Source organism: Ailuropoda melanoleuca, chromosome 4 (genome assembly GCF_002007445.2).
Source record: "Ailuropoda melanoleuca isolate Jingjing chromosome 4, ASM200744v2, whole genome shotgun sequence".
Taxonomy (NCBI): domain Eukaryota; kingdom Metazoa; phylum Chordata; class Mammalia; order Carnivora; family Ursidae; genus Ailuropoda; species Ailuropoda melanoleuca.
In genome coordinates this window covers 108,080,718-108,096,483 of record NC_048221.1, presented here as the reverse complement: position 1 = coordinate 108,096,483, position 15,766 = coordinate 108,080,718, and the positions used below count along the sequence as shown (strand labels likewise).

General features: G+C 42.4%; 1 protein-coding gene across 2 annotated transcripts in view; it reads left to right on the top strand.

Annotated features, from left to right (window-relative positions):
* The window catches only part of MERTK (MER proto-oncogene, tyrosine kinase), a 110,161-nt gene that overhangs the window by 63,340 nt on the left and 31,055 nt on the right, over positions 1–15,766 (top strand). For both annotated transcript variants that reach the window (XM_011231159.3, XM_034659531.1), the window contains exons 7-9: positions 3,848–4,031; positions 8,142–8,293; positions 15,545–15,698. In XM_011231159.3, the coding sequence (XP_011229461.3) occupies positions 3,848–4,031; positions 8,142–8,293; positions 15,545–15,698 (490 nt within the window). The remainder of the gene's footprint in view (positions 1–3,847; positions 4,032–8,141; positions 8,294–15,544; positions 15,699–15,766) is intronic.

Sequence of the window (15,766 nt, the reverse complement as noted above, 5' to 3'; positions counted from 1 at the left end):
GCGTCTGGCTGGCTCAGTCGGAAGAGCATGCAACGCTTGATCTCAGGGTCATGATTTTGAGCCCCACGCTGGGTGTAGAGATTACTTAAATAAATAAACTTTAAAAAATAAAGCGTATGTTTTTTGGTATGTTCACACAGGTGTGCAACCATCACCATTGTCTAATTGTGTCTGTAGTTTTCTTGTGTTAGCTTTTTCTGGTTTTGGTATCAAGGTGAGACTGACCTTATAGAATCAGTTGGGAGTTGTTCCCTTGACTTCTATTTCTTGGAAGAGTTTGAGGAAAATTGATGTTAATTCTTTAAGTATTTGATAGAACTCACCAGGGAAGCTGTCGGGTCCTGAGCTTTTCTTTGCAGAGAGTTTTTTGAATACTACCTCAGTCTTTTTACTTGGTACACGTCCACTTAGATTTTCTATTTCTTCTTGAGTCAGTTTTGGTAGTTTGTGTGTTTCTAGGAATGTGTCTGCTTCCTCTGGGTTATCTAATTTGTTGGTATACAATTGCTTATAATATTTCATTATAAGCTTTTTTTTTCTTTGAGGTTAGTAGTAATGTCCCCTCGTTCATTCCTGATTTTAATTTGAATCTTCCCTTCCTTTTTTCTGTTTGCTTTGGGTTAGTTTGCTCTTCTTTTTTTTTTTTTTTTTATTTCTTAAGGTAGAAGGCTAGGTAATTTATTTGAAATTTCTTCTTCTTTAACGCAAGCATTTATACTATACATTTCCTTCTTTTTTTTTTTTTTAAGATTTTATTTATTTATTTGACAGAGAGAGACAGCCAGCGAGAGAGGGAACACAAAGGGGGAGTGGGAGAGGAAGAAGCAGGCTCCTAGCAGAGGAACCTGATGCGGGGCTCGATCCCAGAACCCTGGGATCACGCCCTGAGCCGAAGGCAGACGCTTAACGACTGCGCCACCCAGGCGCCCCATATACATTTCCTTCTAAGCACTGTGTTAGTTGCATCACATAGGTTTTGGTATTTGGGAGCTTTTTTCCCATTCATCTCAAGTTTTTTCGTTATTTTCCTTGTGATTTCATTTTTTTTTTCCTATTGGTTATTCATGAGTGTGTTAATTTTCACATACTTGTGAATTTCTCAAATTTTTTTCTTTTGCTTATTTCCAATATTTATTCCATCATGTTTGGCGGATATACTTAATATGATTTTCAGTCTTTTAAATTTACTATGGTTTGTTTTATGGCCTACCATTTGTTCTGCCCTGGAGAATGTTTCGTGTGTAGGGAAAGGTATATTCGGCTCTTGTTGGGTAGAATGTTTGATATGTCTGGTAGATCTAGTTAGTTTAGAGCTCGTTCACTTCTTAAGTTTCCTTGTCGATCTTCTGCCACGTGGTTTTATCTGTTATTGAAAGTGGGGAATTAGGGTCTCAACTATTGTTTTTGCATTGTCTGTTTCTCCCTTCAATCCCATCAGTTTTTGCTTCATGTATTCCAGGACTCTGTTGTTAGGAACAACAGGGCCTATTTCCTTATGTGTGTATAGCTATAACTGAAGCATTGATCTGCCCTTTTTAAACCTGCTACTGAGCTTTATGAAGAGTCCAAGAAGACATGAGGCTCCTGCCCATATGAGTATGGTTGCTTCGGACTAGTACCGCCCCCACCTGAGAGAGTAGGTCTCGGGATGGAGATGAGGTAGAATAGGATGGTAGGAATGTCTGAAGACATCAGGTCACTGCTGAAGGTAGAAGATGATCACACACGAGCATCACCTGCTTTCTCCTCTTTTTGCCTTGGCTTTGGGCAGCCATGGCATGAGGGAAAGATCATCCAGTCACTGCCAAATTGCAGGCCTTCCTTGCCCACCTGGGATCCTGTGGTGCCAGACATGGTTATTCTGTCTTTGCCCCACCAGCTAGCTCAGCCTCCTTTCACCCATAAGAATACAGTTATTTTACAAGTTAAATTATAGGAGTGATGCAGTGACATACCTGTACCTGTAATTATTTGTTGTTTCTCTGAAATTCAAATATAACTGGCTATCCTGTTTTCTCTGACCGGTCCTAGCAGGGTTAGTCAGGACTGGCTCTAGAAGTTAGACTTTTATATTCTGCAGATTAGCAATGTAGTCCCACTTCTGAAGGAACCAAGCATAGTTTCATAGCATGTCCCCAGTCCATTACAATTTTAAACTCTGACTTGGTAACAAATGAATGTTTTGGACAAGATTCAGATCCACGCACTAGCAGGACACACCCTTTCACTTCCTTTGGTCCTGATGTTAGTTCCTTTCTTCACTCATTTTTGGGCAGCATACTCCATTTCTATTTTTACCTCTCCCACGTACTTCTTGCTATTTCATGCCCTCTTTTCCCCTAGGACCCACTGAGGACTGTTATAGAAACCCTGTCTTCTTCCAGCAGTGTGTCCTCAAAGAGTGCCCCTGTGCCTGGAAATGCTCCACACAGTGCTCCGGAAATGGGGCAGGGGTGGAGAGCCAGAGGTTTCCTCCACCTTAGTTTCAGGGGTTGGTCACCAGGAAGTAGGTGCATACTCTAAAGTGAAGAAACAAAAAGTAAGTTCTGCCAACAGCCACCACCAAGATAAGCAAGTAACTCTTTGTTTCTCCTCTGGTGGTTCCTCAGGCCAACTGGTACTTTTGTCACCCAGTGCAGTCTGCGGCTCTGAGTCAGAGGTGAGACTTGGCCCCAACACCACCCTCGTGGTATCCACTAGGGGATTTAGAATTCCAGAATGTCATTTGTGGCCCCTTGGCCTAAATTTCAACACCTGTATCCTGAAATAACAACCCTGTGTATCCACACCCCATGACTGCAAGCCCGTTATTTTTAGGAATACGTCCAGTATTGAAGATTTTTTTCCCCAATTAGTTTTGGTTACTTGTGTTTTATTCAACATCATTTTCTCTTTTCTGATTGTATAAGTACTACACATTGTAGAAATTTTGAAAAACATGTAGTGGGAAAACGCTCTTCCTTATCCCCATACCCAGACAGGAGATATGCTTAAGGAAAAAGGTAGAAGTTTGGCCTAGCTCTAGATTTTTGCTTGTGTGTACAGAGGATGTCTGGAGAGGGATGTGGAGAGACTAGTAGAGCTTATGGAGGGAAAGATGGAGAGAACTCAGAGGAAAGAGCTGAGATGTTTTAATGATATTTGGAGAAAAGTTTGTTGGGTGAGGTGCAAATGACTCTTCCCTATATCTTCCCATCAAATAATGTCAGAAAATGTGCATTCCCTGAATTTGCTTTTCGACTTAAATTTATATTGGGGTGGGAGTAGGGATTAAAAAAAAAAAAGTATATGCTAGAATTTACCTCAAGGCAGGAGCAGAGTTCATCAGGTTGCATAATGAAAAGAAATACAGAATAAAGACAGAAATTCCGGATCCCATCCCCTAAAGTAGGATTTGGGAAACGATCTCTGTAAGGGGCCAGATAGTAAATATTTTAGGTTTTGGCCCTACCTGATGTTGGCTGTCTTTGGAGCATTTTCTGTGCAACAGCTGAAAGAAGAAATCAAGCATTGAGGTGGTTCTGAGAAAGGAAAGGCTACTTCATCTTATTTCATATTTAATATAAATTACCATCGTTATAATATTATAAAGATCATTATTTGCTCTGTTACGTGCCTCAGCAAGAACGCTTATTTTAGGTGTCTTGCTCAGGTCCTCGGTGGCTGCTCCAGTAGCATGAGTAACACCCAGTAATGCTGGTGGGAAATTAGTGTGTGGCCCCAAAGGAAGCAGGTACTTCCCCTCAGTGGAGCGGAAGGCCTACGTGCACCAAATACATGAGCGCTCTATGTCTGGCATACCCACCACCTTACTAATGCCTGGTCCACATTTTTACCTCCCACTCAGGTCAAGGAAGTTGATCCGCTGAGTAATGGCTCGGTCATGGTTTTTAACACCTCTGCCTCACCACATCTGTATCAAATCAAGCAGCTGCAAGCTCTGGCTAATTACAGCATCGGTGTGTCGTGCATGAATGAAATTGGCTGGTCTGCAATGAGCCCTTGGATTCTGGCCAGCACGACTGAAGGAGGTAATTCCTGGAGTTAGAATAAATATTGCGCCTAATGGCATGTGACTAAACAAATCCTTCCCGGTGGCCTGATTTAGAGTTTAAACTTTGCTTTGCTTGGTCTTTGTCTCAGGAGGAGGGTTTTATTGAGGTAGCTATTGAAAATGGGGAAGAGGATACTTCCTTCTACTTAGTGACAAAACTTACACCTACTAGGAACAGATAATACGTTCTTTTACAGAGGATAATAGCAACACACTTTATGGCCCATATTATTTTAAATTCAAATTTAATAATGTAAAAATTATTCATCCTAGCATCACATTCAAGAAACAACGTGAAGATGGTTAATGTTTACCGAACACCACGCGCCCAGTGCCACTTACGGGCTTTGCATGGATCGTTTTATTAGATCCTCAGAGAAGCCCTATGAACTAGATTCTATGCTACTCTTGCTCCTAGCAAATTTTATTTATATCTTTAAACTTTAAAGAATTTTCCATCGTGCTGTTTTGATTTCTGAGATTTTTGTTATCTTCTATGAATATTGTATTTCTGGTAAATTCAAATCCACAGCTCCTGTTCTTTCCCAGTTTAGAGCTCTAGATTGCTAGAACATCTTTCCTGCCCTCAGCTCCAGCCTCACCTAATCAATGCTCTAGTCTTAATGCAGATGGGGCAGGGGCGGGTAGACAGATGGGGATCAGAAATCTTTAGGGCATTAGCCTTCCACAGAATGATATTGTAATGTCCAAAACTGTAAAATATCTTCTCTCAAATGTTAAAGAAAAGCCTTTGAGAACAGTTTGTATATGCTGTGTTTCATTTTCATTCAGTTCAAAAACACTTTTCTCACTTCTTCTTTGACCCATTAGTTATTTAGCTATGTAACTTAGTTTCCAAATATTTTGGGGTTTTCCAGAAATCTTTGTATTCCTGATTGCTGATTTCACTCTGTTGGTGCCCAAGAACGTAATCTGAATGAACTTAATATTTTTAAATATATTGAGACTCCTTTTATGGCCCAGAACACGTTTTTCCTGATAAATGTATGGTGTGCACTTGGAGAGAATGTATATTCCTCTTATTATACAGAGTATTCTATAAATGTCAGTTTGGTTGAGTTGGTTGACAGTGTTTTTCAAATTATATTCTTACTGCTTTTCTGCCTACTTCTGTCAATTGCTTAGAGAGAGACATTGAAATGTACAGTTACAGTTTTGGGTTTATCCATTTCTTTTTGACGCTCTAGCCAGTTTTGCCTCAAGCATTCTGAAGTTCTGTTATTTTGTGCATAAATGTTTACTATTACTGCGCTCTCCTAATAATTGGCCACCTTCTCAGTATGAGATTGCTTCCTTTATCTTTACGGTATTATTTTCTGTGAGATCTACTCTGATATAAATATAGCCATTTTAGCTTTCTTTTGAATATGTGATATATCTTTGATTCCTCCTTATTTTTAACTTATTTATATCTTTCTATTTAATGGGCAGTGATCTAAGTCTTTTGATTTGGACACCCCTAAGTGTCAATATTGGTTTTCTTTCCTCTGGGACCATTCACTTTCTCTAGCAAAGAGGTCTCCTGTTTCCTGCCTTAGGAATGTTAACATGGCTGCCAATGCTCCAGGATCCAGGTGAGGAGGAGGGGTGAGGCAGAGTCCTCCTCATTCAGGGTACAAACTTCCACTTATTTCTCCAGTTGTCTGTCTGGCCCCTCATTGTGCCTTCATTCTGCCAGTGCCCCACATCCAGAGGCTTTTCAGTTTGGAGACTAAAGCAGCATCCTCTCTCCAGGGGCATTTGGAAGGGAGTACCTGGCAAGTGTGGGAATAGGTTACAGGGATCTTGAGGACTAGCTACTTCCTGGTCAAACTGTCAATCTTCCAGTTTCAGTACCTGCGCCCACAGCTTCTGAGCCTCTCCATGGTCCTTTGGGGAGAACAGACTTGCTGAATTAATTATACCTTCTGCATCTCTTTTTCAGCTTTCAAGTATATGTTGACATTTCTTTTCCACTGGTGATTCTGCTGCACCTTATGAGTTTAACTGTTTTAAATTCCTTACTGTCATCATAGAGAGGTTTCAGGAGGAGCAGACATAAAGACATGTTGAGTTGGCCATGTTTGTCCATAAATTCTACAACCGATTTGAAACTATATGACTCAGTTCATAGCACGACTTTAGCTGTGGGACATTTCCCAAGCAGAAATGAAGGTTAGAGTACCCTTTTGTTTTCTTTTTAGGCATATCAGAAATACATAACTTAATCTCCCCTAAATACAACTATAGGCAATGGTTTGGTATATATTATTGTAATTGGTTTCATTCTTTCTATATTTATATAAAACATTTTTTATTTCTAAAATGGATCGTTGTTGCATACCTTTTTCAATTTGATTTTTCGCTCCATTAGATATTTTTTTCATATCCATACACATGATCTACCTAATTCTTTTCAGTGGCTAGGTACCAAGTATTCCATTGGAAAATGTATCAAAATTTATTACATCATAATTATTGACTGAGCAGTACATTTATTCCTTTTTATCATTATTATGCATCAGTAAATATAATACTACCTACAGGAGAATTTTTTAGATTAAATTCCTGGAAATAAAATACTTGGTTAAAGAGCATTTTATTTTCACTTTTTTTTTTTTTTAAGATTATTTATTTATTTGAGAGAGAGAGAGTGCAAGCAGGGGCAGAGGCAGAAGGGGGAGGAAGGGAAAGGGAAAGAATCACAAGCAGACTTTGCACTGAGCACAGAGCCTGACGTGGGGCTCGATCTCACAACCCTGAAATCATGACCTGAGCGGAAACCAAGAGTCAGACACTTAACCAACTGAGCCACGCAGGTGCCCCCATATTATTTTCAGCTTTAAGAGATATAGTCAAGTTCCTTGCTCCCGAAAAGTAATCTAGTAATGAACTTGACCTGTTTCCTAAATTATTTTGTACTTATATGTAATACATACATACATTTTTTTCAAAGTGCTATAACTTTTATCCTCGTATCCTTGTGAGAGATAACAGACATGTTGACGTAAGTGGGTATGTGACTTAAGCAGAACTTACTATAAACCAGAGAGTGAAAACCAGAGTTAAATTCTACATTTTGATACCCAGGAATTACCATTTGAACTTCTGGTCTTCAATAATGAGATGTCTTACATATATATACATAAATGTGTATGTACATTTTTAAAAATTTTTGACGGATTAACTCGGTTCAGACCATCGATAACCTGCCTTTGGACTTTAAAATGGTGGCTTGCTTCTGAGCTCTGCAGTGTTCCCTGCCTTGTACATCTCACGTGACACACAACTGATCTCCAGACAGTCTGGTTGACCTTCCACCCCATAGGTTACTATTGGAGAACCCTGTTCAAGTTGTGTCTGCTTTGCTTCCCCAGGAGGAGTGCCTGAGTGCCACCCACCTGCTTCCCTGCCTTTCCTTGTCTCTGTAATTTGGTTTGGAAAGTGCTTACTTTTTCAAAGCTCATGTAGTATTTCAGGGGCGCCCGGGTGGTGCAGTTGGTTAGGGGCTGACTGTTGGTTTCAGCTCAGGTCATGATCTCAGGGTCCTGGGATCCAGCCTCTAGTTGGGCTCCTTGCTCAGCACCGAGTCTGCTTTAGGATTCTCTCTCTCCCTCTGCCCTTCCCCCTACTTGCTCTACACACGCTCACTCTCTCTCTAAAATAAATAAATGAATCTTTAAAAAATGATAAAAACTCATGTGGTATTTCAATCCTCCTTAATTGAAAAGAGGGTGAAAATCTGCTCTTAATCCCAGTCCCATTTGAATGCTTTCTTTCCTTAGAGCATTTGGAAACCAAACCAAACATTCAGAAACTGAGAAGAGGGGCGCCTGGGTGGCACGGCGGTTAAGCGTCTGCCTTCGGCTCAGGGCGTGATCCCGGCGTTATGGGATCGAGTCCCACATCAGGCTCCTCTGCTGTGAGCCTGCTTCTTCCTCTCCCACTCCCCCTGCTTGTGTTCCCTCTCTCGCTGGCTGTCTCTATCTCTGTCGAATAAATAAATAAAATCTTTAAANAGAAGAGAATGTACCCCTATGTACTTTTCTCTGTGGTTCCTCATCTTTCTCTCTTCTTTCTTTTGTAGCTCCCTCAGTAGCACCTTCGAATGTCACTGTGTTTCTGAATGAATCTAGTCATAAGGTGGATGTCAGATGGATCAAGCCTCCAATTAAGCGGCAGGATGGGGAACTGCTGGGCTACCGGATATCTCACATGTGGCAGAGTGCGGACACTTCTGTAAGTTGGAACTCTGTCTCCTTAGATTTGCTTATTTAATACTGTTGTAGAAGCTTTTGTTTTGTTGAGAGACCAGGAATTATTGAATGAGGCACCTTTCACTGAATAGTTACAAAATTCCAGGGAGTCTTTGGGGCTTTTCTCACTCACTCACTCATCCATTCATTTATGTATTCAGTAAATATGTGTAGGACCCATCTCTGTTATCATCTGATTCGTGCCTTCTGGAAACCTGGACTCTTGTAGGAAGATAGTTGAGAACTACTGAGATAACCATAGCAGAAGGTCAAGAACGTGTATGGCTTAGCGGTCCAGCCAGTCATAGCCTCTTGGAAATTCCAGAGGATGCTTTTCTGAAGAACATTGCCAGGGAAGAACTCCAGCCTCATTGAGAATGGCAAGGGGTAACCAGACTCCAGAGGACAGGGTTAAAGCTCCACAGAAGTAGGGATGATGTCTATGGATGGGTGGGTACGCAGCTCCCAGACAGGTCCCCTTCCCACTTGGGAAAGGAAGAGAGTTGAGGAGACACAGAGCGTCCTTGGAAAGGCAGATGCACTGACTCCATCATCAGGACCGTCCCTTTACTGCCATCCTGCAAAGCTGACCTGCCTGATCGTCCTGGCCCTAGGGGTAGATCAGATCTTAGCATCCTCGTGGCATTTGCGTGGGGCATCTTGTGAACGTAGTGTAACTGCTTGGCAGGAGAGACGGACACTGTCAACAGCTGCCCCCACGGATGACGTCCAAGCTTTGTTTCAGTCATTTTCAACCTCACGTCATCCAGCTTTTACCGAAACTGCTCTTTCCAAAAGGACATTTGGGATTTCTTCTTCTTCTTTTCTTGACTCAGTTTACCTATCAGCAAGCAGACTCTTGGAAGCAGTATGTGATGGAAGTAGAGGACAGAGAAGAGGGCTTGAAGTCCATGATTTTTTGTGCCTCAGAGTGGTAACAGGGTGTCGTTTGTACAAGTCAAACCCCTGCTTAAGAGTGTTGCTGCTACGAGAGAAGCCTCTTGTTTCTTGGTCTTTGGTCCCAAGGCCTCTGTGCAGGGTGCTTATTTGATTAACCGAATTTCCACACTGGCTGAATCAGGGGAATCAAATGCTTCTGTCAGAGACAAGCCCCTTTCACAATGCTAAATTATGAACAGTCCCTGAAGGTCCAATCATTGTATTTCGGTTCAATAGGATTGTATTTTTCTCTGGTTGGCAGAAGATAGTAATTATCAGCAGACACGTGAGAGGTCTAAAAAAAACACCCAGTTTTGTTTAAAGAGCTGCAGGTCATCCTTTTGACTTCTTCTGGCATGGGTGAAAAAGCTGCTTGTTTAGAGGGGACCTCTGGAGCTGAGGCGTCTGTAGGGCAAGAGTGGGGAAATCCTCGAGGATGACGCAGAAGAGAGCTGTGCCCTAAATGCCACCCACACCCCGCTGTGCCGCACGTGCTTGTTGCCCTTTGTTCAGAACGGTGCCCCGTGCGGGGAGAACAATCCTGCCACAGTCAGGGCTGTGACCTTTCCAGTCATTACCTCCTTGGAGATGCTGGCTCATCCCAGTGAGAACATCATTTGCATTGAACTCATGCTATACTTGGTGCATCGTGAGGGTCTCATGACAACAAAAGACTCAGTGGCTCAGTTTCCTCAGGATAACATTCTCTGGGGCAGCTCAGCTTCAAGCTCATGGGCCACCGCCGGAGGCAAAGAAAAACACTGAAGAAAAGCCCGCCCTGGGAGGATCCTAAAACCCCTGCCCGAAGTGAAGTTTGAAATCACCTCTGTCCCCATCACCTCTGTCTCCTGAACTCCCTTCATTTCAGGAGGGCAAGAGTTAGACACAACTTCATCTCTCAAAATTGTCCTTTCATTTCCTTTTTTAGAAAACTCTACCTAGAGGTATATCTTCTATATGCAAGGCGATGGAATTGGATATTTTTGGAAGATTTTCCCTGGTGTTACTCTAACAAGGGCGGTTTTTTGTATGCAATTTCAGAACTTTCTTGAAAGTGATCTTTGGGTGGGTTGTTGTTTATACCTTTGTTATCCCCACCTGTTGTGTCACTTTCAGACTAAGAAACTCCTGATATTTACTGTACACACAGTTACTATATCTTGATGAAGATACTGACTTTTTTTTGTTCCATTTTTCTTTATATCCCTTGCATTCCAAATCCAAGCTCAAAATCCGAAAGTCAGGAGCAAGTTCAATCTATTCTCTTTGAAGTTGGGGCCCTGTTTCACTCATCTTTGTACCATCTGAGCAGAGGACCTTGAACTTGTTTTCTAGGCATTTATGATACTGGGCTTGTTGCACGGATCTGGCTGACATCCCTACCAGCTGGAGAGTTTCTCTCTTTGATGGGAAAGCCTTTTGAGGAGTGTGGACTAGTATTTCCCATCCATTGCCATAATTGTCAGTAGACCTTCCATGAGAAAAGAATTCAACGAGCCAATAAGTTTATAAAATATTGCATAGTTTATACCGCTTTCTGGAAGATCCATAGTGTATACTGGCAAGTTCAAGGCTCTTTGATGTTTTATGGTAAATAAGTCTGTTTAATTTTGACCCAGAATTGCCCATATGGTAAACAGAGGCTCATTTTTATATGTGTTACTCTTACAAAGCTCATTATAATGGGATTGTGACTCTAATGCTGGCTCTAATTGTATTTGGGAAGGGTAGAGATGTTAGATCAGAAGGAAGTTTCGTAGCAGATTATTAGGGGCCTAGAGACAACAGGACACGTAGAAGTAACTTCTTTAAAGGCCTAGAAAAGCCACAGTGCATTCAAGGATTCCTTCCTTAGGCCTAGACCACTGCCTCCTGACAGGGTGCACGCCTGGATTCTGGCATGTGCCCACTGCCTCTTCCTTTCCCCATTGCTCCCTGTCACTCACTGTCAAAGGAGGGTGGAGCATTTGAGCTGGTATCATGTGAAGGTATGAGGAATAGGTGAGGTTGTTGTGGGATAGGTCAGCCAGGGGTCTGGAACACTTATGAAACCCATCAAGGATGGTACATTTGGCCTGAATGAGAAACCTACAATGGAGGTAAATTCCATGAATCAGTCAAATAAACTTCTTGGTTTGGGGACTCACTGTCAAAGGAGGGTGGAGCATTTGAGCTGGTATCATGTGAAGGTATGAGGAATAGGTGAGGTTGTTGTGGGATAGGTCAGCCAGGGGTCTGGAACACTTATGAAACCCATCAAGGATGGTACATTTGGCCTGAATGAGAAACCTACAATGGAGGTAAATTCCATGAATCAGTCAAATAAACTTCTTGGTTTGGGGACTCACTGTCAAAGGAGGGTGGAGCATTTGAGCTGGTATCATGTGAAGGTATGAGGAATAGGTGAGGTTGTTGTGGGATAGGTCAGCCAGGGGTCTGGAACACTTATGAAACCCATCAAGGATGGTACATTTGGCCTGAATGAGAAACCTACAATGGAGGTAAATTCCATGAATCAGTCAAATAAACTTCTTGGTTTGGGGACTCACTGTCAAAGGAGGGTGGAGCATTTGAGCTGGTATCATGTGAAGGTATGAGGAATAGGTGAGGTTGTTGTGGGATAGGTCAGCCAGGGGTCTGGAACACTTATGAAACCCATCAAGGATGGTACATTTGGCCTGAATGAGAAACCTACAATGGAGGTAAATTCCATGAATCAGTCAAATAAACTTCTTGGTTTGGGGACCTAGACAGCTTTGATTATTTTCTCTGATGTACCAAGACTTGAAAGATACTGCAAGGTCACTTCTGTAAGAGGACCTTCTATTTATAGGGAAAGATGATCCACATATAGCACCTTATAGGTGATACAGGAATAATAATAACCACCATTGATTACTTACAGTGTGCCAGACTGTGTGCTAACTATTTACATGTAGGAATTCATTGAACCCTTACAAAAAACTGTGAGAAAGATGATTACTTTCAATGTTCGTTTGAGGAAACTGAAGCTCAGAGATGTTGAGTAATGTACCCAGAGTCACAGAGCTTCGAATTGGCAGCAATGGGGTAAGAACCCGGGCTGGACTGACTCCAAAGCCAGTGCTTTTCAGAGCCCACTACTTCTTCCCAGATGCCCTTGGCTTTCTTCATAATACAGTATCTCTTGCTCAAACTCCACTCCGTGGCATCTTAGCAAAAAGAAGTAGGAACAGGGCATGTTTGGAGAGTAAGATCCAAATTTTGCATGGACATCTGTTAGCAGGACAGTAACTTTTATCTGGTGGTACTTCCCCCATTGAATGTTACTGTTCTCTAAGGCAATAAGATGGGCCTTATTCTTTTTTTTTTTTTTTAAGATTTTATTTATTAGACAGAGCACAAACAGAAGGAGCTGAAGGCGGAGGGCGAGGGAGAAGCAGGCTCCCTGCTAAGCAGGGAGCCTGATGTGGGGCTTGATCTCCAGGACATGGGGATCATGACCTGAGCTAAAGGCAGATGCTTAACCGACTGAGCCACCTAGATGCCCATGATGGGCCTTATTCTAAATTACAATTATGAATTACAGGGCTGTAGATTCTTACAGAGTTGGGAGATATTAAAGTCTCTATTGGATTACTGGAAACAAATACCATTCAGTAGCCATGACTGATTCTAGTGTCTCACAAGAAAAAAAAGAAACTGTGTCTCCAAAGATATGCTGTTCCTTCCCCAACAGGCACGGTCCACGTGTTTTCTGTGGAGATAAAGGTGTAATCAGATGTCATATTATAAATCTGATTATTACCTGAAAAGGCTCTTAGATTTTAAGACCTCAAGGCTATGGGCCTCTGTTGGTAAAGATGAAAGCTCACGGAATGAGAAATATGCAGTTAGCCCATGGCCCAGGACCGGATCCCCTCATATGAGGGAAATGACCACAACTTCTGCACTCTGCACCCTGACAGTGAAAGAGATAATCCCCACAGGGGTGGCTCCTACATGTGTCTGACTTTAAATGGATTTGTCAGATTTCAAAATCAAAATTAAAATAAATACTTGGGGATATGGATAGGGTCGCACCTCTCTTTACATATTTGGCATCAAAAGAATATGGGTAAATTATATCCATTTTTAAAAACGGGCGCCTGGATGGCTCAGTCTGTTAAGCGTCTGACTCTTGATTTCAGCTCAGGTTTGTGAGATCCAGCCCCGTGTTGGGCTTCATGCTGAGTGTGGAGCCTGCTTGAGATTCTCTCCCTCTGCTCCTCCCCTCCCCAGTCCCACTCGAGTATACATGTGTGCACACGCTCTCTCGTGCACTCTCGCTCTCTCAAAAAAAATAAAAATAAATAAAAACAGGGATCATTTTTAAACTATCATTTAAGGATATTCTTAGAGAAAATTGTTACACCTCTACTAAAATATTTATCCTTCATCTTTCTAATCACTATTTCAGCATTTATTATAGCTCCACCCCTAAAATGGGAAAATTCTTTATGTGTTTCCAAAACATATTACCTGTAAGCGGTGGCTGCCGTCATTTCCATACTTCAGGATTCAGAATGATGACAGCAGCAACCATGATGATCACCATTGTTAATGCACTTAAGGAACAGAAGGTGGAAATTTCAAAGTTCCCTCTCTGGGTTTTCATAGTGAGTGATATAGGCCCTAAGTGAATAGATATTATCAACTACTATCATGTTTATTTCCAAAAGGATAATCTTGTTTTAGGATTTCTCTTCTAGGGATTTAATTCTTTCACAGTTATGCATGTCCTCTATTTTTGAGATCATTCTCACAAATGATAAATTTGAGTCCTGGCAGATGGAAAAGCACGCAGCTGGAAGTAGGCCCAGTGCCCCTCGTCAGGCATGACATCTTTTGCACTTTCAGAAGCTGTTAGGTAGTAAACTGTGAAGTTCACAGTTTACTGGGCTCCATGACTGTGTGGGTTTGGACCCCCCCCCAGTTAAATAGAGAATGCCAACAAACTCATCATCAAAACTGGGTTTGCCATAAATAAAATGCTCTATTTCTTTAAAAAAAAAAAAAAAATATTGCCTGATTATACCAAAAAATTGTTAAGCATTATTTTGTTTTCTTAATTAATAAAAAAATCAATGACAAATCTCCTTGGCACGAAATCTGGGGGCGTAGAAAAACCAAAAAATGTTAAAGCCCTATTTTCCCCTTTCATCCCTTGTCTGGGGTTATTTCTGAGTCCTGATGGACACCTCTTGTCTAGATTTAGAAAGTCTCTGGGTGGCTGACCCAGGTAGCCCCCTTGGTCATGAATGTTGGAACTGCCCTCTCTCTAAGGGCTGAGCTGGCCCCACCCTGTACCACAGTTAGAAGTGATCAGCATGAGACAGGGTGACCAGGGAATAAAGTTGCCACCCAAACCAGGCCCCTGCTTGCTGTGATCCGTGGTATCTGTGCCCCACCCACATGGTATGACATTTCTCTTTCTCTCTGTGAAATCACATCTCCGAAATGCAGAGATTAAAGACAGGTTCCTGGGGCCTTGTTTCAGCCCTCACTAGCCCTCCAGTTCCCATTTGAAAAGCCAGCCCCCAACATAAAATTAGTTTCTTACGCCAGAAGACAGCATCGTCGAGGTTTAGAAACAAAGGGGAAAGTGTTATATAAGGACTCAGGTCTGGTTATTTATTTTTTTTTCAAAGATCATTTTCTCCTTATGTTTTCATGGCACGTGTTGCGTGGCAGTGGTTATAAAACAAAATAAGTAAAAGTGAAACCAGATTTTTGGAAAATTGAGAACATTGTGCATGTATCACACTGGAGGAAAAAAAAACAATGTCCGTGCCCTCCTCAATGCAGATTTTAGCCAAAACTCTTATAATTGCAAGAAACAGGAGCCCATTCATGCTGGCTCAAGGGAAGTTGGCAGGCGGTCAATGTCAAGGTACAGTGTGGCTCTTGGGCATTATGCTGTGGTGGTTCTGAGGGCGGGGGTCTCAAGGAGCCAGCCTTGCTCTTGCCATCCGGCTACCTCTGCTACGTGCTCCTCTCTTCCAGAGGTTTCTTCGCTGACCATTCTAAGTGCCATGCCCTCATAGCCTTGGTTGGCCCAGGCCCTGAGGCTGCTGCCGCCCCATTCTGTGTCCCTGCCCCCCTTTTGGTTCTGTTAGCTGTGGCCTGAGTGAGGAAGGCCTGCGGTGGAAACACAGCCACTGCTCCGTGGGATGTGGGTGGGACGACTTCCCTCAGAAGGGAACTATGGGCAAGCAGATGACGCGCCCCTGGCGCCTCAGTATTTCATTCCCTTTCCTTCCTTTTCTGTCCCCAGAAAGAACTGTCTGAAGAAGTTGGCCAGAATGGCAGCCGTGCTCAGATTTCTGTTCAAGTCCACAATGCCACGTGCACAGTGAGGATTGCCGCCATCACCAGGGGGGGAGTCGGGCCTTTCAGTGACCCAGTGAAAATGTTCATCCCTGCACACGGTGAGAGCCAGGTTCCTTATCGGCTGATAGAATGTCAGTCCCGGCAATGCATAGATGGCAAGAGTGAC